This window comes from Hippocampus zosterae, chromosome 2 (assembly GCF_025434085.1).
Source record: "Hippocampus zosterae strain Florida chromosome 2, ASM2543408v3, whole genome shotgun sequence".
NCBI lineage: Eukaryota > Metazoa > Chordata > Actinopteri > Syngnathiformes > Syngnathidae > Hippocampus > Hippocampus zosterae.
In genome coordinates, this window is record NC_067452.1 from 26,782,190 (window position 1) to 26,804,047 (window position 21,858).

Genomic DNA, 21,858 nt, shown 5'->3' on the forward strand with positions numbered 1-21,858 from the left:
AAGACACGTTACAAGAACTTAAAACACAGGATAAAAATGTGCACTTAAAACAACCATACATAATTTACAAAAGCACATTTAGATGAACAAGGTACCTCTGCACTGTGAAGCCGACGTGCTAACCACTGGACTACCGGGCCGCCCCTATCTATCTATATATATATATATATATATATATATATATATATATATATATACAGACATATTTCACATATATACTATGCTACTCATGATATAATTAAGGTTTGAAGTTGCTTGAAAAAATGTGAGTGAAATGCAAGCCAAAAAATTAATACTTGCCCACTACTGAGTCAATGCCTTATGTAAGTAATTGTAAAATGTCAAATTGAGTGATCCAGACAGAGGAGCCCTGGCACCCTGTTGGTGGGTAATTCATGTGAGTAGTTAGCACAATACAACAGCAATTACAAACCAGCTTTTTGGTCATCTGCACGTCATTGAAACACCATGTTTTGTGAAAACAGATTATTTCCACTCGGTCTCTCAGCCAATTGAATCCCACAGGCAGCAATATAATTCCAGCAATCAATTAATGAGTTTGCCATATTTTCTTGAATTTCAATGCTCTGGAATGAGCAGTTGGCATGTTATTGGGAAAAAAACATAGTCGCATTGCAATACATGTTTATTTTCTTTTTTCTATATATTTTTTGTGTGAGCATGTTGGGAATAAGATCCAAGATATGATTACTGGTGCAGTATATGATAACACAAATCTTTGCGGCTTTTACACGGTTATTGTAAATTAAGACAAAGACCAAAAAACAAAACAAAACTGGGCATTCCGTGCGATGATTGCACCTTTATTCATCTTCTTTTCAGTGAGAAAAGGATGAGCCCCTAAGGGGACATGGAAGGAAAAAAAAAACTTTGCGAGATCTCGCAAAGTAATGCGAGATCTCGCAATGAAAGATTGCGAGATCTCGCAAAGTAATGCGAGATCTCGCAAAGAAGGATTGCGAGATCTCGCATTACTTTGCGAGATCTCGCAAAGAAGGATTGCGAGATCTCGCAATACTTTATTTATTTATTTTTAATGGTCGTTGACTTGCTTCCGGGTCATCGTACGTGCTTCCGGGTCATCGTACGTGCTTTCGGGTCATCGTACGTGTAAACGCAGACAACAGTACGACATCGGAGGGGGAGAGAATAATGGAGGAGGACTTGGAAAACTTCTTGCGATCAAGAAATGTCGCTCAGGTGGACATTACGCGCATGAAAAGCGACAAGGTGGGCATACACCCATACACTAACATAATAAGCGTAGCAATAGCAAAATGGACACTGGCTCCGACACGCTCACTTTCTCTACTGTTAATTTTCTGTTTTGTAAATACACTACTGTAGTGCAAACCGTTTGATTCTTTTGAGAAGTAAGAAAAGCATTACATAAATTCTATTATTATTATTAATCCTAGTAGTAGTCATCGTAGTAGTAATTTGTCATGCAGGCCTCCAAATACAGTGAGAAACTAACTTGGCGGGGAAAGTGAAGCTAGCATTTCAGGGAAAGTGAAGCTAGCATTTCTATATACTCTACCTGTACTGTTGATGTTCTTAGTTCTTACAATAATGACTTTATGTAACACAATTCTAAAAAGACATCACAGTTAGTAAATGTGCTGCTGCTTCCTGATGTATTATTATTATTATATTATGTAATATTGAATACAAATAATGATGACTGCTCTGTACCATCACTCATGTTACATTTGTTAAAAGTTATTATTAATCAAGTCAAAATTTCAAGTATTCATTCTCACAATTTATCTTTGCAGGTTGACATGGAGGTAATTTCTCTGATGACTGAAGAGCAAATGGGCAAATATATCACTTCCTATGGTGATCGAATAGCTGTCCTTTGCTTTTGTCAACAAAAAATGTCCAGGGGTGATAATGAAATGCTCCTCCAAAGACTGAGAGACAAAATAAGATCGAGGAAAAAAGGTGTACTGGGTGGATCTCCAAGTGTGCTACAAAACCCTGATGAGAGAATGGCAAGATTTAAAAATGTTTCTGCTGAAAAGCCTAACAGGAAGATTGAAATTGGGTGGCTCCATTTTGATAGAAATGAATTCTATCAAGTGAGGACAAGCAATGGTGGAGGAACAAGGCATGCCAACATGAGAAAAACAGCTACTGTGGCTCAGATTTTGGAGTTGGGAAAAGAGCTATTTTTCCCAGATGGAAGCTCAAAAAAAGGACCAGTTGGTGACTTTACTTTTGAGGTCTGCGATTTTAAAAGAAATCCGATTGCTCTCGATGAAACGGTTGGCAGACTCTACGAAAAGACCAAATTGAAGCTTCTTAGATTTTACATTTCCACAAAACAAAATCCTCCAACATGTCAACCGGGTGAATGCAGTGAAGCTCCTTTATCTGTTCCCAACGTGGTGGGAGAAAGTTCACAGAGTCTTGAAGATGGATCTCATCTTGATGCAAATGATGGACACTCGTCTGACAGTGACATCGGAGAACAGGTTTGTGCCATTTGGTGCAATTTTTGTCATGTTGGATTGAAGTAAAACAGAAGTGAAGTCATTTTGCTATTTCAAAAATTTAAAAACATTGTGTCCCAGCAATGAACATGTTCACAATACAATAAAATACATCCTGATTTATATAGCGCTTTCACAACAGTAGCAGCTGTAACAAAGCGCTCAACAAAACAGTTAACATAAAGTAAAATAATAAACACAACACATAACATAAAACACGGACAGTCGTGAAGTGTTTGCTTAAAAAATGCATCTGAGGGAAAATTAACAACAATCTTAAACTGGTTCTGAAGTTTAATCCTAATCTGTATAGTTTGCACAACATGTCTTTGTTGTATTTGTTTCAGAGTCTGCATTTGCAAGCAAGATTCAAAAAACAAAAAGGAATTACGGAGACTGGAACAGCAGAAGGGGCAGGAAAACCCCAACCGTCTCATTCAACGCCAACAACAAATAATGAAACAGACATTGGCGAGGGGCAGGACATCAACAAAAATGAACAGGATGCCGTTTGGATTAATCTGCCAAATTCCAAAGATTTCTCTGACGCTTGCTTTGACATTATTGACCTAAACAGAGCAGTTCCCAATGCCTCCTCACAAACAGAGATGGAGTGCATCTGTTATGACACATTTGAAGAAGCAGATACAGTTGTATGGGATCCAGATGACAGCCTTGTTATAATAGATCAGGATGAGGCGGCAGTAACCATTGGGGTAAGGTAGAAATACTAACGCGGGTGTTAAAATACATACAAGGTATTTGAGTGTGAAATACTCAGCTAATTAATGACAGTACATAGTTGTACTTCTCTGTTTCTGAAATATATTGTTTCTGTTTTGACATTTCTTAAAATCAGTATGGAATTACTATAACTTCCAAATGATTTTTTGTTTGTTCTGTGGGGAGGTGGGAGACAGGATGATAAAGAGATGTAAAATGTCCATTTGGAAAGACTTGCAGTGTACTGTAAATAACAGTCTTCAAACAGGCTAAGACATTTTATGGGTCATAAAATCATACATTTGTCATTTAACACATTGTTAAATTCATTCTTCAGAGTACTGAGATGTATGGAGGGACTGAACAGGCTTCACAACTCCCGTTACCTTCTGACAATGAACTGGCTTCACAAGTTGTACAGTCCCTACAAGAGGAGGGACCACAGACTGCACAGGTAAGCTTTACTGCAAGTAATCCTGAATGCTTTTTCTAAACTACTTAATGATTTTACACAACTGTTAAGTAATATAATAATACCCATTTCCCACTGAAACAAGTGGATGGTAGTGATCCGTGGCGACACGCAACCAATTGGCATACTGTATTGTCCGTTTCCCATTGACCAACAGAAGGCTATTCTGCGAACAACCATCCACGCTCACACTCACACCTGGGGACAATTTAGAGTGTACCATCAACCTGCCAAGTATGTTTTTGGAATGTGGGAGGAAACCGCAGTACCCGAGAAAACCCACACAGGCCCGGGGAAAACATGCAAACTCCACACAGGCAGCCGGGATCGAACCCACGACCTCTGCACTGAGGTTGAAGCGCTAACCGCTGGACCACCGGGCGGACCACAAACCAAAATACTATATATAATTTCAAAAATACCTTCCATGAAATCATTTGACACAGCTCACTTTAATGTTAGTCTTGAACTGCAATTTTCCCTTGAGTGCTTTCCGTAGTTTGTTGGTCCTTGCCAGGCATTTATAGGACCCGGCAACATTTCAATCACCTCTCTTAGCTCATCCGCCCCTACACACCTGCCCGGCGCCTGAGGTCTGCGGAACAGACATTATTAGAAGTACCTAGAACAAAACGGAGGCTCAGAGGGAATCGAGCCTTTTCCGTTGCTGGTCCCTCTCTCTGGAATGACCTCCCACTGACCTCCCCCTTGGTGCTCATCTTTAAAGCCCACCTCAAAACTCACTTGTATTCTTTGGCATTTGACTCAGATTTGATCTTAGTTTTACTGTTTGGCGCTATCTACCATCTTTGTTACTGATGTATTGCTTTACTGTTGTATATGTTAGTTGCTCCATCTACAGCACTTTGCATGCAGCAGCGATTGCTGTTTGAAACTGCTCGAGAAAAACAGTTGGGTTGAGTTCATATTTCACCTCTGCTACCTTTTTCATGTTTTTTTAAATGTTTTATTCTTACAGGACAGTGGAACACATCGTTTACCGCAAGACTTGTTCTCAATTTCAAGCAGTCCGCTATCCCCTTCAACCTCACCGAACAATCTAGGAGATCCAAGGACACCATGGCGTGCAGCCATTTGTAGGATCAAGGTTGTTGATGATCTTTTGTCTGTGTTTATGGACTGCAGCATAATGGAATTCAATTTAAAGATTAAGTTTGTAAATGAAAACGCTATTGACGATGCTGGTGTGTCAAGGGAGGCTTACAGTGCATTCTGGGAACAATTTCTTGAACAGTGTGAAGGGGAAACAGAGCGGGTTCCAAGGCTCAGGCCAGATTTCTGTGAGGCTGAATGGCAAGCGGTTGGGCGGATCTGGGTGAAAGGATTATTAGACCATGGTGTCATGCCAGTGAGGCTATCAAAGGCTTTCGTGTTAGCTTGCATCCATGGCATTGACTCAGTTGATCGAGACATCCTAATTTCATCATTCCTTAACTACCTTCCTCCCATTGAGAGGTCAGCAGTTGAGAAGGGCCTCCAGGGCACAATGGAGGAAAGTGATGAAGAGGACTTGCTTGACATATTTACAAGGATGGGTTCCCACTGCCTCCCGCCAAAGAATATCTTACAGCCTTCCATTGAAACAATGGCTCATAAAGCCCTTCTACAAGAGCCCAAATATATTCTTGATTGTTTCGCCACAATATTGCATCTTGTGCATTACAAATTACCGGACAAGGAAAGTGTGTTGTCCTTGTATGATTCAAAGAAGGCCACAGGCAAAAGAGTGTTGCAACTGCTTGAAACAACCAAGACGGTGTTGTCTCAGGGGGAGCAAGCAACCTTTAACTATCTTCAACGTTATGTGAAAAATGCTGATCAAACCAAAGCTGAAAAAATCCTGCGTTTCTGGACTGGTTCCTCTGTCATCTGTGTTGACAAAATTCTCGTATGCTTCAATGGTGAAAGTGGACTCAACAGAAGGCCTGTTGCCCATACCTGTGGAGCCACACTTGAAGTACCATGTACATACAGCTCTTACCCTGAATTCCGCACAGAGTTTGACAATATTTTGTCCAGTAACCACTTAGAAATGGACATCCTCTAAACCTGACAACTCTCCTGATCAGGCCTATATATTTATGTGCATGCGAGTGTGTATGTATACACACACACACACACATTTTATATATATGTATCTATAGATATATCTATAGATACATATATATAATCTATAAATGTGTGTGTATACATACAGTGCCCTCCATAAGTATTGGCACCCCTGGTTGAGATGTGTTTTTTAGCTTCCAATTATTTTATTTTTTTTCTAAATAATATGGGACCTTAATGGAAAAAAAGAGAAAAATCCAACCTTCAATACAAGTGCATTTATTCAGTGGGGAAAAAATCCCACATAAAGAAATAATTATTTGACATCAAATAATGTGTGTCACAATTATTAGCACCCCTGGTGTTAATATTTTGTACAACCCCCTTTTGCCAACAAAACAGCACCTAATCTTCTCCTATAATGTTTCACAAGATGGGAAAAGACAGAAAGAGGGATCTTCAGCCATTCCTCTTTGCAGAATCTCTCTAAATCATCCAGAGACCTGGGTCCTCTCCTCTGTACTCTCCTCTTCAGCTCACCCCACAGGTTCTCAATGGGGTTGAGGTCAGGGGACTGAGATGGCCATGGGAGGAGCTTGATTTTGTGTCTGGTGAACCATTTCTGTGTAGATTTGGCCATATGTTTAGGGTCATTGTCTTGCTGAAAGACCCAGTGACGACCCAGCTTCAGCTTTCGGGCAGAGGGCAACAGATTTTGATTTAAAATGTCCTGGTATTTCAAAGCATTCATGATGCCATGCACCCTAACAAGGTTCCCAGGGCCTTTGGAAGCGAAACAGCCCCACAGCATCACTGACCCACCCCCATACTTCACAGTGGGTATGAGGTGCTTTTCAGCATGCGCATCTTTCGTGGTACGCCAGACCCACTTAGAGTGTTTGTTGCCAAAAAGCTCAATCTTGGTCTCATCTGACCAAAGCACACGGTCCCAGTTGAAGCCCCAATACCGCTTGGCGAACTCCAGACGCTTGCGTTTATGATTGTGAGTGAGGAAAGGTTTTCTCCGTGCATGCCTCCCAAACAGCTTGTTGGCGTGTAGACAGCGCCTGATGGTTGATTTGGAGACTTTGTGACCCCAGGATGCTACCATTTGTTGTAATTCTGTAACAGTGAGCTTTGGAGATCTTTTGATTTCTCTTACCATCCTCCTCACTGTGCGTGGTGGCAAAATAAACTTGGCTCCTCGTCCAGGCTTGTTTACCACTGTTCCAGTTGTTTTGAACTTCTTAATTATTCCTCTCACAGTGGATATGGGCAGCTGCAGTTGAGTGGCAATCTTCTTGTAGCCTCTGCCTGACCTGTGAAGGTCGACGCACATCTGCCTCACTTGTATGCTGTGTTCCTTTGTCTTTCCCATGTTTAAGAGTGGATAAGAGAAATGGCCTCGGTGTCACGTCATATTTATACCCCAGGGAGACAGGAAGTGATGAATTACTAATTAAATGTTCCTACATACTCTGGTAAACTTTGTAAACTACTGTAGAAATGACAGAAATGCTTCAATTATATTTATTTCCTGGGAATTGTTAAGGGTGCCAATAATTGTGGAACAGGTGATTTGATGTCAAATAATTATTTCTTTATGTGGGATTTTTTCCCCACTGAATAAATGCACTTGTATTGAAGGTTGGATTTTTCTCTTTTTTTCCATTAAGGTCCCATATTATTTAGAAAAAAAATAAAATAATTGGAAGCTAAAAAACACATCTCAACCAGGGGTGCCAATAATTATGGAGGGCACTGTAAATGTATATAGATATATCTAGTGTATATATGTCTATATATATATATATATATATATAAAATCTATATATAGATATATCTAGTGTATATATGTCTATATATATATATATAAAATCTATATATAGATATATGGTGTGACTTGAAGCATTTTATTGGCTCTGTTGTTCATTTGCACTTTTGAGATGTAAAACATTCCATTTTCTGCACCACTTATTCACATGATGGTTTCAGGCAAGATGGGAGTTTACAGTTTTACCCAAAGGTCTGAAGTTGTACATTCCATTTAAAATGTTGAGATTAATGTTTGTAAGAATTTGTCAATGTGAATAAAATTTGTTCCAAATCATTCTTAACAGTTTTTTTAAACACAAGAAACCACCTGCTGACGAAAGTGAGGAGTGACAATTACGCAGTCATCATTTGCATGCAGGTGAAGATTCAATTGCCCCAGCATCCACGTTGGTTAAGTATTTGAGAATAAAGTCGGGAACCAAGAAAGAATGTTTATTTACACAGATAATGCTTTGACAGACAAACATTTTATATTGTAGATAATATATGTTGTCCTTATACTGTACAGGTAGAAAAACAGCAGATCAACAATGCTTTTAATTATGATGGGTATATATTATTTGTCATCAAAAGTGTTTCAATTATCCTTTGAAGGTGAAGTGATAAAAGAAATGACAATGGTCAAATTCAGGCTTCAGTAAATGTTACTTCTCACACCAGTTGAGGAGCCGTAATATAGTTTGGTCCAAACACCAAGCAATACACAGATTGCTGTAATTTATAAAGTGTATGCAGAAAATTGGTGAAGATTGCACGGCTGTCTGTCCTATGTGTTGTGTTATTTTGACTTCAAAATGGCGCAGTGAGAGTGGCTGCCTTTCCAGCAGCCGTGAGAGTGGCCGCCTTTCCAGCAGCTCCTATATTTCGTATATTTTATATTCTTCCTTTCATAAATTTGCTGCTGTGAATTAGGAATTTCTCCATTGCGAGTCTAATAAAGGTTTTCTTATCTTAAAGAGTAGCGGTGAGGGCCTCTCTGAGGTGTAAATACAAGTTCACAGCCTGAAATGGATCTTTTGGTGGCATTAGATCGGACTGGGCCATTAAAAAAGCACACAATGCAAATACATCTGGATCACAAGGCATGGTCAAACGAAACACACACTGGCTTTTGCACAGTTGAACTTGTTCATTGTCAACCGGGGAGAGGAAGTCCGTTGTACCATAAAGTTCAGGTAACGTATACATCACGTTGGGCCGACCACTGGGGACATTCATGTTCTTTGAGGGCCTGATGAGATGGCTGTTCCAAACTAAGGCCGTGTCATCCAACTCATCCTGTTGAAAATAATATACAGCCAGATTAAATAAGAGTTGCACAGTCATATCGGCTTTTACGAGCAAGAACTTTTAGCGTGAAGCTGCTTTTTTGTCTCACTCCTCCCCTCTCATGTGTACCACATCTCCCCAACTTTTCCTTCACCTTCACCACACACCATTATCCTCTTGGGTGTTCCTGTCCACTTTCCCATCAACTCACTCTCACATACAAAAATACACATTTAATTAACGAGTCTATCAGAATGTATGAACTCACCTGAATAAGTCCCATGCAACAAAATTGTAGGATGTTTTTGTCCAGAAATCCACCATCAAAGAAGCCATTGTCTCTGAGGTCTGTGAAGAGGGATAACCAGAACTCCATGCACTGGCTGCGAAGAAACCGCCACCAATATTCAATTCTTTGATTGGCGGTGCTGGCTCCATCCAAGTAACTGTCAAGAGTGCTGCCTGGCGGTATTGGCACGAGGAAACGCTGAAAGCCTTTGACGTGACCATTTTCAGTCCCAAGATCAGCTCGAACGATTCGAGGACAACCCCCCAAACGGTGCACAACGTCGATGTAGTAACCCCCAATCAACTTCGGGTCACTACTAGTTATGTAGGCATTGAGCCACATTATTTTCCTTGAAAAACCATCAATAGCCCCATTGATACAAATTCCAAATGGTTTCAGTTTGTCATAGGAGTCCATGTGCCATATAAAATTGGGCCCTTTGGAGAAGTAGTTTCGCCGTCTCAAACGTCTTGCTTGCCTTAACGACACTCCTCTCGGATCCAACTCTTTCAGGACCAGACGAACGTCCTCTTTCCTGACAAGAAGTCCATATTCTCTGCACTTACTGTACATCCACCTGTAACCGTGTAGTTGTCCGGAATGCTGCAATTGGTTGCGAATGAAGTCAACCAGGACTGCCAAGTCATTGAACGTTTTCCGACGAAATAGTCCTCTTTGGTTCAGCACTCGCTTCAAATGTCTTTCACTTATTTGGAAACCGTACTTAACATCAAGAACAGATTTAATGTCTTTGTATTTCAAGCCGATTTCAAAGTAAAATTCTATTAAACTCACGAACGGTTGAACACGCTCCATAACTGTTGTCTGCGTTTACACGTACGATGACCCGGAAGCACCTACGATGACCCGGAAGCAAGTCAACGACCATTAAAAATAAATAAATAAAGTATTGCGAGATCTCGCAATCCTTCTTTGCGAGATCTCGCAAAGTAATGCGAGATCTCGCAATCCTTCTTTGCGAGATCTCGCATTACTTTGCGAGATCTCGCAATCTTTCATTGCGAGATCTCGCATTACTTTGCGAGATCTCGCATTACTTTGCGAGATCTCGCAAAGTTTTTTTTTTCCTTCCATGTCCCCTTAGGGGCTCCGTAGATGACAGCCAAATAAGGAGAGAAAAAGCAGGAACAGAAATGAACATGCTGTGCAGTTCCTGGAGAAGAGGCACAGCTGGAAAAATCACCTGGGAATGTCATCACAACATAACGCTGCCATTCGATTTTTCATGTCGCACTCCACATTCAAAGGCTATGCTGATTGCAGCCCTGAGCCCAGGAAGCAAGTTAAAAAAATCTGTGATGCTATTTGTTGATATTTGATCCATGCATTTAAAATGGGAAAAGATACTCCCTGTTCACCATCTTTGGAGTTTAGTCTCAGTCCATCTGGTATCCAGATGGAATTATTTTATCTGTTTTCAAGTGTCTTTGAAAAAGGATTTCTGTATGTACACAACAAACATTTGAATTCACAGGACTGGACATGGACACATACACTACAGCATTTTTCCACAACAACAACTCCTAATACTGTGCAACGCAATTGGGTCTTTCCAGAATTTGCCATATGCAAGTGATATTTTCCAAAGAATCGAGGTGGACCAACTCTGACGTGGCGAAGGCACAAACTGACATGCAGGAAATTGAAGCACGGTAAGTGCATTTTAAAAGGAATTGTAAGCGGACCCTCACAGGTGGATGATGTAAAGTTGGCCAAGGTGATGACCGATTACTGCTGTAAAGTGGGCCCTTGAAGCCCGTCTTCCAACCTGATCGTTCCTGTGTGACATGATTCTGAGGATTCAATACATGTATGCTGTGGTCATATTTTTGAATGGAATATGATGATATTCACCACACATATCCAAAGAGCTCATAATCTGTCTGTCTGATCAAATTAACCAAAATCACGTTAATATAAACTGCACCACAACTTAGGGCTGGTTCTACAAGGCATATACTGTAGTTTAGTCTACTTTCAGGAACCAAATTGTCAGGTATGTCAGGGGCATGTAGAAGAAAAGTCCCCGGTCCACCAGAATGCCCAGTGCTGTCTGGCAAATCCCCAATCACATTATATGTGGCTTGCGGCAGAAAGAAAATCAAGTTGGGGCAGTTTTTACAGCTGAGTGTGCGTGCCCTGTCCAGGAATATAGAGTCCATGGTGTTCATAAATTATGTCATGTGGATTTAAACAATAACAGTACTCACATAACACACGCGCACTTACACACACACACACACACACGCACACACACACGCACACACACACGCACACACACACACAAACACACACACACACATGCACTCTGACCTGTGACCTTTCACACCAAAGTATCAGTTATCATGCTATTGATCTGTGTAAGTGAAAAGGCCTATTGAAAAGAATCAAATGAGAATAGCTTGCATTTATTGTTATTTTCATCAGACAACTCTCTACTCTAGACAGAAAATCTCTGAGGGATCATTAAATGAAGTGACAGTTGGCTGAGGGGAAAATCAGCAAATCGGCAAAGCTAAACCTCATAGAGCAGTAAAATAAGTTAAGACACACAAATGTTGCCGCTCTAAACAACAATCCGGTCACGCTATAATTTTCGAAGTATTTTAAGGGCCGCTCTGTGGCCACATCAATGGCTCTGATCAATTTCCATGCATTTAGACTGAGTGGCTGGGCCAATGAAAGCAAGGTGCCAGTGTGAAAGACTTGTTAGAGAAAAGATTATCTCGCTGTGACACAGAAAACACACACTCACACACATGCATGCACATAAACAGACAGAAATCAATAATAATGCTTTGAACAACACAATTTTAACTTTACTAGACCAGTGATTCCCAACCAGTGGGCCGGGCACATTAGTGTACTGTGAGAGCTTGAACGGTGTGCTGCGGGAAGTGATCAAATTTCACTTAAATGATGAGAAAACTATTCATAAAAAAATATATATTTTTTGGCCCTTTATGTATGCCAGCAAGTTAAAGTAAAAGAAAGAACAGATACATTATTAGATGGCAAAAAGTGACATGTGAAATTGACATATGTATCCTCTTTTTTAACAATTCTGTTTGGTGGTGTGCCATGCTAATTTTTCGAACTTGAAATATTTGCCTTTGCTCATAAACTCATTCATTCCTCATTTTATATTGACTGTACTTGAAAAGGGTTTGAAAGGGTCTGAAAATACAGTCAATACAATACAATACAATACAATACATGTTGATTTATGTAGCGCTTTCACAACAGAGGCAGCTGTAACAAAGCGCTTAACAAAACAGTTAACATAAAGTAAAATAATAAACAAAACACATAATATAAAACACGGACAGGTGTGCAGTCGTAACCACTTTTCCGTCACACGCTTTGTTGTTTGAAGCAGTTTGAGATGAAATGAAATGAAAAAGTCAACATAAAATGAGGAGTTGGATTAAATGTGTGGCGTCTGAAAATACATCTAAATACGTCTTTTGGAGTGAATGAGTTAAATGTTGGGAAAAATTGAACTACACAATACATACATTATTTTACAAAGGGTCAACAAGTACCTAATCGAACTGAAAACACACACACACACAGTCAGTTGCTGAAGCCTATTCCAGCCTGACATTCACGCCGTCACTGAGTGGGAACCGATCCCACGCTGCCTACATAAATTGCAGGCAAGTGTACTATGACTGACTGACGATCTCTCTATCTATCTATATATATAAACACACATAGACACGCACCATATATATAACTTTTTTTTTAAATCCTCGTCTCACCCCCCCTCAGGTGTTGTCCGTCCCTCATTCAGCTCGGGTCCTCTACCAGAGGCCAGGAATCTTGAGGGTTCTGCGCAGTATCCTTGCTGTTCCCAGCACTGCACATTTCTGGACTGAGATGTACGATGTTGTTCCCAGGATCTGTTGCAACCACTCATCTAGTTAGGGGGTCACTGCCCCAAGTGCTCCGACTACCACAGGCACAACTGTCACCTTTACCTTCTAGGCTCTCTCCAGCTCCTCTCTGAGCCCTTGGTATTTCTCGAGTTTCTCGTGTTCCTTCTTTCTGATGTTTCCATCATTTGGGACTGCTACATCCACTACAACGGCTTTCCTCTGCCCTTTATCTATGATCACGATATCTGGTTGGTTCGCCATTACCATCTTGTCAGTCTGGATCTGGAAGTCCCACAGGATCTTCGCTCTGTCATTCTCCACCACCTTCGGAGGTGTTTCCCATTTTGACCTTGGGGTTTCCAGTCCATACTCCGCACAGATGTTTCGGTAGACTATGCCAGCCACCTGGTTATGGCGTTCCATGTAGGCTTTCCCTGCCGGCATCTTACACCCTGCAGTTATGTGTTGGATCATCTCAGGTGCCTCTTTGCACAACCTACACCTTGGGTCTTGTCTGGTGTGGTATATCTGGGCCTCAATGGCTCTGGTGCTCAGGGCCAGCTCCTGAGCAGCCAGGATGAGTGCCTCTGTGCTGTCCTTCAGGCCAGCCCTCTCTAGCCACTGATAGGACTTCTTGAGGTCGGCCACTTCAGTTATGGTCCAGTGGTACATTCCGTGTAGGGGCTTGTCCTCCCATGATGGTCCCTCTTCCAGCGCCTCATCTACTGTTCCCCATTGTCTGAGACATTCTCGTACGTCATCCGTTGGAGCCTTCTCCTTGATGTATTCATGGAGCTTGGATGTTTCATCCTGGACAGTGGATCTCACACTCACTAGTCCCCGGCCTCCTTCCTTTCGGCTTGCGTACAATCTCAGGGTGCTGGATTTGGGATGGAACCCTCCATGCATGGTTAGGAGCTTTCGGGTCCTAACGTCCGTGGTCTGAATCTCTTCCTTTGGCCACCTTATTATTCCTGCAGGGTATCTGATCACTGGCAGGGCATAGCTGTTTATTGCCCGGGTCTTATTCTTGCCATTGAGCTGGCTTCTTAGGACCTGCCTCACTCGCTAGAGGTATTTGGCCGCAGCCGCTTTCCTTTTTGCCAGTTCGAGGTTGCCATTGGCTTGTGGTATACCAAGGTACTTGTAGCTGTCCTCAATGTCTGCTATTGTTCCTTCAGGGAGTGAGACCCCTTCAGTGCGGACTACCTTTCCTCTCTTAGTCACCATCCAACTACATTTCTCAAGCCCGAATGACATCCCGATGTCGCTGCTGTAGATCCTGGTTGTGTGGATCAGGGAATCTATGTCCCTTTCGCTCTTAGCATACAGCTTTATGTCATCCATGTAGAGGAGGTGACTGATTGCAGCTCCATTTCTGAGGCGGTATCCATAGCCTGTCTTGGTGATTACTTGGATTAGGGGGTTCAGTCCTATGCAGAACAGCAGTGGGGAGAGTGCATCACCTTGGTATATGCCACATTTGATGGACACTTGGGTAAGTGGCTTGCGCCATTGGCTTCAAGTGTGGTTTTCCACATCCTCATCGAGTTCGCAACAAAGGCTCTTAGGGTCCTGTTCACCTTATACAACTCCAAGCATTCAGTGATCCATGTATGTGGCATCGAGTCATAGGCTTTCTTGTAATCAATCCAGGCTCTGCACAGGTTGGTACGCCGGGACCTGCAGTCTTGTGCGACTGTTCTGTCAACCAGGAGCTGATGTTTGGCTCCTCTGGTATCTCTACCAATGCCCTTCTGCGCTTCGCTCATGTATTGATCCATGTGTCCACTTATCTTAGCCGCAATGATGCCTGACACGAGCTTCCATGTTGTGGAGAGACAGGTTATTGGCCGATAGTTGGATGGGACTGCACCATTTGAGGGGTCCTTCATGATCAGGATCGTTCGCCCTACGATTAGCCATCCTGGGTGAGTCCCATCCCTCAGCAGCTGGTTCATTTGCGCTGCTCGGCGCTCATGGAGTGCTGTGAGTTTCTTTAGCCAGTAGGTGTGGACCATATTCCGGGCCTGGTACTGTCCAGTTCTTCATATCTGAGACTCTTTCCTGTATGTCTGCCACTGTTATGGTAACTGGGTTCTGTTCAGGGAGGTTGCTGTGCTCCTCTCTCAGGGTCACCAGCCATTGTGCACTGCTGTTATGTGCAACCTCCTTCTCCCATATGCCTTTCCAGTACCTTTCAGTTTCCAGTCTTGGTGGGTCAGTTCTGTTGTTAGGACCCTGCCACTGAGCGTACACTTTCGCAGGTTGTGTTGCGAACAGCCTGTTTATTCGTCTGGCCTCATTCGCTTTCGTGTACCGCTTTAGGCGGCTGGACAAAGCTTGGAGACGTTGTTTGGCAGTTTCGAGTGCTTCAGGTATGGTCATCTGGATGTACCTCTCGGGTATCTGCCTTTTCATCACACCTCTTTGGGCCTCCGTCAATTGACTCACATCTTTCCGAGCCGCCTTGATCTTAGCCTCAAACCGACTTTTCCATGGTGGGTAACGTATCTCATGGCTTCCATGGTTGCTCTTATAGCCAAGCATCTCAAGGATCACTGATGCTGAAGCGTATATCAGCTCATTAGTTTCCGTGATCGTTACGGTAGGGATCGCCCTCAGTGTTGCATTCACACTTTCCATGAGACTTTCAGGTGGTACTTCACATAGCCGTTGTAATCGGTTTCTAGGTTGCCCAGCTTTCATTCTCGCCATGATCTTAGCTTTCAGGTCAGTTGCTGCCTCGCTCAGCATTTCATTCATTGGGGCTGGCCTCCCAATCTCATCATCTGCAGTCATTGGGGCTTGCCTCCCAATCTCTGGTATGACCTCCTCCTCTGATCTGGCAGCCTGGGGCCCTTCACCATGGAACCTGCGTTGTACCTCATCAATCTCAAGTTGTGACAGCAGTTGCCGTTTGTGGATGTTGGAACACTGAGCTACTAGTTGTTTCGTGGTCAACCGTGACTGTGGGTTTCGAAGTAACCATTTAGCCCACATTCTCTGCATGTAACCCCTTTGACTAGGGTTGCTTGAGTAGTAGCATTCCAACAGAGCCATGTTATCGCATCTCGCCCATCTCCGCTTTGTTCCAGTAGCCCATTTTTCATCAAGGTGCTCTGGTTCCCCAGCACCTGACGCAGACCTTGTTTGGCCGGGCGACGTCTGAGCCGGCATGTCATTCATTTTATTGTCTCTCATCATTGTATGACGTAGGCATTAGCGTGAAGGATCTTGCCCAAGGACCCACACTGGATGGTGTTATGTGCTCATTTTTTTGCCCCAAGCGGGATTCGGACCACCGTCTCCCGTATGCCAAACCGATGCCTTACCAACTGATGTATCCAGCCAAGAACATATATATATGTAAATACACATATACACACACATATATATAAAACATGCACATACATTTTTAACATACGTCACTTAATGCACTGCAGTTGTATCTTACCTTCTGTGTTGTTTTATCATCTCCTTTCATCATCTCCCTCCCATTCTGCTCAGTGACAGGGGGGATATGGGCACCCTACTTTGTTGCCATGGATACTACAAACACCCCACATAGAAAATTCTCAGCAGAATAATAAGTGGCCAATTGTGTCTGTTTACTATCCAACAAACCTTAGGATTAGAGACATTTTCTTGTCAGAGGCATAAACTATTTTTATGTTTGCTGGAGAAGAAAAAGGGGAGGATATGATGGGGGGAAGGAAAAAAGGGGGGGAGCCACAAGAGGCACAGATATGAAATGAGCATACTAATGTTGGATAGTGACAGGTTTCTCCCAGCTCACTGTGATGAGAGACCTCAAGAACAGAGGATGGGGAAGAAAAGAGATACTCGCAAAAAGAAAGGAAAAAAAACCCTCAGGGGCTCAGGGCTACTGTACCTGCGCAAATGAAGAAGAGCATGAATAGAGAGAAGACCATTTCAAAACCGGCAAACAGGGAACGGTGACATTTGTTAAGAGCGTTGGCGTTTAGTCAGGCATTCTGGAGCTAAATGTTTTGAAAAGCTCTCTGGGCTTTCGGCATGTGCATGCGTGTGTGTTGTTTAGATTAATTGACAGACACTTGCATAATACCTCTTCCTAATTTCTTCCTCTTGCTCTGAGCCTCAGACAACATAACCCCAGTGTGCAATGATGTCATTATGATACCATCTGTTTGCGGCGATGGCAGACGTAGTACACACTTCAACACAGGGCCGTGCACGTGATAATGGATCAGATAACATGTAGAGGGGCGAGAACCTATGGCATTTGTGCACTGCGCGTCCACACGCGTACACTGGACCACGCAGTCCTGGCACATATTAAATGTAGATTAAAGGTGATTGTTACGCTGCAGGCGGCTTTGCCTCTCTGGATCAAAAAGGTCGGGATTGAGCAGGTGCCTTTACTGTTCAAAGACTCGATGAGCACCTCGGCTGTCAAGGTCATAAGAGACAATGCTTGATGCAGATTGTCTGCCATTCCCCCAGCCCCCTCCCCCCATCCTATACAAGGACAGAAACTCACCCTAACACTATATTTCCACCTTTGTCATCTCCTCTTACGGTCAGCCATAAGGAGTCATGCGTGACATGACACGCAAGGGTTGATGGCTGCGTCCAAGCAATCACACAGTGTTGAACTCACATTTGGGCTGCTTGACAAAAAACTACTTCTCACTCTTTGTGTGTGTGGGAGAGGCTGGCAGTTGGATGGGTGGTCAAGGGTGGTATCAACATTCACAAAGACAGCTACCAACCTGTGAATACGTACTCTCATTCATCCAGGTCATCGTATTCCGAGGGAAATTGAATCAATCATAAATGGACTGTTCTGGTTTCACCGCTCATCCGAGGAGGCTCCATCCGTTTATGCACCAAATCGAGATGGGACTCATGCTCAAGCATGAGTTATGGTGTGGAATTTCAACTTTTTATTTTCAAAGAGAGAGGCACACGCCAACCAAGAATGGCTTCACTCTTTTGGAATACCAACCTGCAGTTTCGGAGATAGTGTACACAGAGGTCTCTGTCAGGCAGTGACAGCCAATTTGGTGGACCCATACTTGTTAGCATACCAATCAGTTGTAGAGTGGTCAACCATGCACCTCAAGGCTAAAATTGATGAATGTCTCAAATTTATTTGTTGCCCAGTATGAAGTATGTTCATGTCGGCTTGCATCCTAAAAGAGCAAAAACATTAATGGTTGGGACATGCCTTTAATGTCGAGGAAAAATTCTTGACTTGAAGTCTGCATTGAAGCCGAGCAAATTGTCATCTAAGACCTGCTACGTCGAACACAAGTGAAGTGGTCCATTGCAAAAAATTTCAGTTGGCGACTCGCACCCACATACCAAGCAAGTGAGAAGTACACTCAAAACCTGGGGGGACCGAGCCTTCTTTGTCGCCGCCTCCACCCTCTGGAACGCTCTACCACAACACATCCGCAACTGTACTGACCTCCAATCCATCTCTTAAAACACATCTGTTCCGTAATGCTTTTAACACCTTTTAATCTCTTTTACCCATTTTTGCTTTTCTTGTTCATCTAAATGTGCTTTTGTAAATTATGTATGGTTGTTTGAAGTGCACATTTTTATCCTGTGTTTTAAGTTCTTGTAAAGTGTCTTTGAGTATGATGAAAAGCGCTTTCAAATAAAATGTATTATTATTATTGATACACACATACTGATGCGGTGCAACTGCATTTTTGTTTAATGAAAACATAAAAATGTGGCTGGATTGTCAAGGAACAATTGGATTAGCACAAAGAGAAGACAAGCATAAAAAATAAAGGAAAGTGTGTCATGTTTTGTTCCTGTCTTAGTTTTGTTTGTTCCTAGTGATTTCCAGGCATTTTGTGAGTACTTCCACTTAGTGTTTTTTTCCATTGTACTCCTGTGTGTATTGGTAAATCCACCTTGATCCTCCCTGCTTTTGGGGTCCTACTACAACTACCATCAAGCAAAATGTGAAATGACTGTTATCTTCATGCTTAAGAGTTGAGTGAAACTGTCTTATCAGTTCCTTTCCTGTTCACAAAAGTCGGGTAAACTGACAATCAATGAAAAGCAGATTTTGATGATGTACAACGGCGAGTGGTTGAAAACAAGTAATTTGACCATCAGCAGTATAGCTCCATGTGATTAATTACACAGATCAATAACACTATAGAGGTGATTAACTACGTGTACTTCTGCCTGTAACCATATCTGATGAAGAGTTTTGGCTTCTATCTTTGATGTAGACAAACAGCAGGTACAAGTGAAAGCGCATGGGCAGGCGGTGTGCAGTGCATGCATGAGCAGGCAGAACCAATGTAGCAAATGAATTTGGAGGGCCATAATGAGAGATGGCGCTGGGCTCCGGCCTGATTTCACAGCCACATCATTAGGGCGAGGCGGTCCCGGCCCCTGAATGAACACACACGCACGCACGCACACACGCACGTACACACACAACAAAGCACGGCAGCCCTTGCGGAGACGAACAAGGTCAGTCGCAATGCCGCAGTCTAATGAGAGTTGACATGTTGAGAAGGAGATGTTCCAAACTTAAAACTTGAATATGTGCGGAGCATTTGTGTGTCTGAATCAATTGTGAATCATAAGAAAATCCTGACATAACAAATATTGTAAATGTTGGCACTGGCACACATCACCCTCTATTTGACCTTAATGTACTTCCTAGCATGCAGGTGTTGAGGTTGCTGGGGTAGGGGGGGGCTGTGTTGGCGAGGGTGTTATGGAGTTATCAATAGCATGTCCAGTTGTCATAAATGAGTCTGACTGCTGCAGGCTCACAGTGTTGCAGATTCTGTTGTGTATGTGTGCAATCGAGATCCAGTGGAAGTAGTAGTTGTCACGTTGTACTCATTCACTTGAAAGGAGCATATGTCCTGAGCGGGGCCAATTCAGAAATAGTTTAAACAATTATCACCTACAGATAAAATGCTGCACAGATTGTGTGTGTGTGTGTGTGTGTGTGTGTGTGTGTGTGTGTGTGTGTGTGTGTGTGTGTGCGCGTGTGTTCAGTTACTGATACACTGTAAGAAAAATCATTAGAGCACTGACAAAGACATGAACCGATATGGCATTGCACAAAGGGTCGATGACTAAACTCAACTAACTCAACTGTACTTATAAGAGCACTTTAAATCAACCCCCACTGTATACAAAGTGCTTTATGTGGAGCAAAAATAAGTTGTACGCCAAAACGTAATTCATTCATTCATTCATTTTCCGAGCCGCTTGATCCTCACTAGGGTCGCGGGGGATGCTGGAGCCTATCCCAGCTGTCTTCGGGCAGTAGGCGGGGGACACCCCAAATCGGTTGCCAGCCAATTGCAGGGCACACAGAAACGAACAACCATTCGCACTCACACTCACACCTAGGGACAATTTAGAGTGTCCAATCAGCCTGCCACGCATGTCTTTGGAATGTGGGAGGAAACCGGAGCACCCGGAGAAAACCCATGCAGGCCCGGGGAGAACATGCAAACTCCACACAGGGAGGCCGGAGCTGGAATCGAACCCGGTACCTCTGCACTGTGAAGCCGACGTGCTAACCACTGGACTACCGGGCCGCCCCAAAAAGTAATAAAAAAATAAATTAATAACGAGGACAATACATATCACGAAAAGAGTAAATGAAGTTAACAATGTTGTCTCATAGCAAGAAGTCAAAAAATGTGATTGAGGGGGACGCAAGGAAAATGTATCGCTAAGCAGTCTATGAAAACATATGCCAAATGTGTTCATGTAGGCATGTATACTATATTTTGTGTATGCTAAAATAAATATTAGCTGGCCATTTACGTTTGTGTTGTGTTGTCTTTGAATTCCAGTTTAACTTGTTGGCACAGTGTTGGCAGAAGAGGTATTTTAGTGCTTCATTTACCCTGTTCCGACCAGTGTGGCTGCTTGCAGAGCCACACACTTCGAGCTTAGTCATTGGCGGTGTGCATTGATGGGCACCGCGCACAGACACTTGTTATTAGTCATTCTTAGTTGGTTTTCGACGTCTTCCAGTCGTGAGTGGGCAGCGGGAACGGCCCCACAGACGCGCAACACCGGCGAATGACCTTTGCAACCCGCCAGGCCCCATGAAAAGCTGCTGGGTGCCCACTTTAGCATGGGGCTGCGCGCAGTTGATTTTTTTTTTTTTGGTAGTTGTTCTTATCGTGAAAAATTAAAATTAAGTATGAGAGGGTGAAATAGGACAGAACTGTGTGAGACTCATGCTCAATGTGTGTGTTGACAGCCCTGATCTATCTATCTATCTATCTATCTATCTATCTATCTATCTATCTATCATTTGTACAAAGGCAGACAGTGACGTGGTGTGAGTCCAGATGGCTTACCTTAAAGACAGCAATGTACAGCTGCGCTCGTTCCCACAACTCATCTGATGACTAGTAACATGGGATACATCTGACATTTGTGGCGACAGCCTGAAGCTTGGCAAAGAGGCACGGATGCTTGGTAATCACCACAGTGACACCATTAAGGCGACGTTTAGAGACCTCCCTCAGACATCTAAAGATGAAATGTATGAGTAAAACCCCACATCATTGTTTCTTCTCGGCTGTCATTGGGAAGCTGCTTCCATCGTCGTCACTGACAGCATGCTGGTAACACAAGCATCACATTTTCCCAGGGCAGCACAGTGACTAACACTAAAAGGCTTACGCCTTTCATTTGCTCATACCTTATCTCAGACGTTACTCTGTATCCACAAAGGAGCATAATTTAAAATATTTGTTGTCAATAAATTCTTAA

General features: G+C 42.9%; 3 protein-coding genes across 3 annotated transcripts in view; 1 reads left to right on the forward strand and 2 right to left on the reverse strand.

The window, feature by feature from the left end:
- myt1b (myelin transcription factor 1b) overlaps positions 1-21,858 on the reverse strand; it is a 122,979-nt gene that overhangs the window by 64,004 nt on the left and 37,117 nt on the right. The gene's annotated exons all lie outside the window — the stretch shown is intronic.
- On the forward strand, positions 1,111-5,866 carry LOC127595892 (uncharacterized). Its single transcript, XM_052057843.1, has 5 exons — positions 1,111-1,251; positions 1,800-2,501; positions 2,867-3,235; positions 3,580-3,696; positions 4,694-5,866. The coding sequence occupies exons 1-5, from the start codon at positions 1,174-1,176 to the stop codon at positions 5,780-5,782; spliced, it is 2,355 nt and encodes a 784-aa protein (XP_051913803.1). The 5' UTR covers positions 1,111-1,173; the 3' UTR covers positions 5,783-5,866.
- Positions 8,124-10,041, reverse strand: LOC127595907 (uncharacterized). The gene is made up of 2 exons (XM_052057895.1): positions 9,158-10,041; positions 8,124-8,898 (listed from the first exon to the last, which is right to left on the reverse strand). The coding sequence occupies exons 1-2, from the start codon at positions 9,992-9,994 to the stop codon at positions 8,572-8,574; spliced, it is 1,164 nt and encodes a 387-aa protein (XP_051913855.1). The 5' UTR covers positions 9,995-10,041; the 3' UTR covers positions 8,124-8,571.